General features: G+C 44.1%; 1 protein-coding gene across 1 annotated transcript; it reads left to right on the forward strand.

The window, feature by feature from the left end:
• Positions 1–73: 73 nt before the first annotated feature.
• Positions 74–1668, forward strand: LOC125531236 (the record flags this gene model as incomplete). The annotated part of the gene is made up of 3 exons (XM_048695645.1): positions 74–782; positions 863–1018; positions 1152–1668. Coding segments are annotated over 3 exons (1297 nt in total), but the record flags the coding sequence as incomplete, so codon positions are not given.
• Positions 1669–2108: the final 440 nt, after the last annotated feature.

A 2108-nucleotide genomic window follows, 5' to 3' on the forward strand; every position in this document is an offset into this window, starting at 1 on the left:
GCAGGTGACACGTGTCGCCTGCCGCGCCTGCCGCCACTTGTGAGGGGGTCTCTTTTGTCAATTTCGTCCGTAGGGGGTCTCTTTTAGCAATTTCAGTGGGCAGAGGGTCTCTTTCGACAAAAAATCCTGGAGAGAGCATACTGACACGCAGAAATCCTGGAGAACACACCATCCGCCTTCTGTGGACCACGTTCTACTTGAGAGACGATGTCCCCATATCCATTGGGCATGCTGTTTGTCATGCCATGACGGCACACTTGGTCGAGGATGTCAAATTCAGTGTTATGACAGGGGCGTATGACATCATTGACATGGTTGAGGATGATCTGGTCACCTCCGCGAGAAATTTCATGCTGTTCTTTGATGCCTGTCCAAGTGAGTTTGGTGGTCTCACTGCCCTCGACCTCGAGAATTTGAGATTTGGTGAATCAGACATATCCAATGTCCTCATCACTTGCAAGCGGTTGAAGCGTCTTCGTTTGTACAATTGCGACTCTGGTGATTGCAGCACACTGCCAGTTGAACATTCTCATCTCAGTGAGCTTAGTATTGTCCACTGTAGTCTCGAACGAGTTATGCTGAACTGGCTCCCTCAACTCACAAGGATGGTCTTTGAAGGCTGGCTGCAATTCCAAGATCCACTGTTAATTGGTCATGTCCCATTGCTGGAGGCTGTAAGCCTCACAAATCTCAGCCTTAGTTACCACAAGATGGTGAAGTTAAGTGAGTTTCTTAGTGGTAGCTCTATACGAGACCTGAAGTTGCGATTTTGTTCCGAAAAGGTAAGTCGTGATTGTTGCTTTGCGAGCTGTGTGCCTTCACTTTTTCTCTGCCCATCTCATCATGTGCTTGTTCGTTGCAGATTTGGGTGCAGCCAGAATGTCCGACGCAATGTTTGGCATCTGTTTTCCGCCAACTAAGGTTTTTGAATATAGTTGATCTTCCTGAAGGGTATGATCTCACCTGGACAATGTATTTTCTTGAAGCTGCGCCCTTACTGAAGGAGCTATACATAACGGTATGTGTTTACCTAAAGATATTTTTTTTGGCCACATGGGCTTAAGTTTTTGCAATATTGTCTCACCAGATACCAAAGGTGGCTGCTCTATTGACAATTTATTTTCGTCTTTGCCCTTTTTGCTGCCATGCAGGTATGGGATCATGAGTGTAAAATGGAAATGGACGAGGAGAAGAGGAAAGAAGAATCATATAGTGAGAACAAGGGTGTAGAGTGGGACTCAGCCGCGGCAGATTTCCAACACCACAGTTTGGTCACACTCGTCATGTTTGGCTTTGAATCTGAAGATTGCTTTGTGAGTTATGTCAGACGTGTTCTCGCGGCGGCGGTCAATCTAGAGGATGTGTTCCTGTGTTGTGGGTTGGAGTGTGACAATTGCCCGGACAAGAAGCCTGGCAGGTACCCCTGGACTAAAAGGCAGAGGATCTCACTGAAGAAGAGAATGACCGCTGGGATTGAGTCGTTTGCCATATTTCACTATGCTACTAACATGAGGACTGATCATCTAAAAAGAAGGGAGTACCCAAAGTGCACACTGCTGGAGGCAAAAAATGATTTTCTCTGAGGTAGAAAGGTGTTGATTTGACAGTGAAGTGTGTTACAAGTGTTGTCACTTTTGGTTGTTAGTTTGTTTTAGTTTTTATTGTGACCGCATGAACCGTATCATTAAGTTGTTAACACAAGAACTGTTATTATTTGCTTGCACTTTGCATCCAAGAACATCAGCACACGGCCATTAATTAGTGATGTGTATTTCTGGAGTCTTGAGAATAGTTTTTGTTTAATCAAGCTTGAAAAGGATTATATGAAATCTTGTTTTAAAATATCTCAATGGCAGAGTTCAACTTGTGACCACTGAAATTTGGTGACTCAGAAGCCTTTACCTAATTATTAGGTGCTGTCTGGAGCTTCAAAGTTCAGGTTGAGATTGCTTAGTGTTTTCGTGGAGCAGGATACAATTCTGCTATCTACCCTATGAAAACCATACCATTTCATGGTCCACTGAATGAACAAGTGTTGGGAAAGGCATAGAACTGCTAGCATCTTAGAATGTTTGAATTGACAACCTGATGTTTTAGTGTAAGAATAG

The sequence above is a fragment of the Triticum urartu genome, unplaced genomic scaffold (assembly GCF_003073215.2).
Source record: "Triticum urartu cultivar G1812 unplaced genomic scaffold, Tu2.1 TuUngrouped_contig_6900, whole genome shotgun sequence".
Classification (NCBI taxonomy): Eukaryota; Viridiplantae; Streptophyta; class Magnoliopsida; order Poales; family Poaceae; genus Triticum; species Triticum urartu.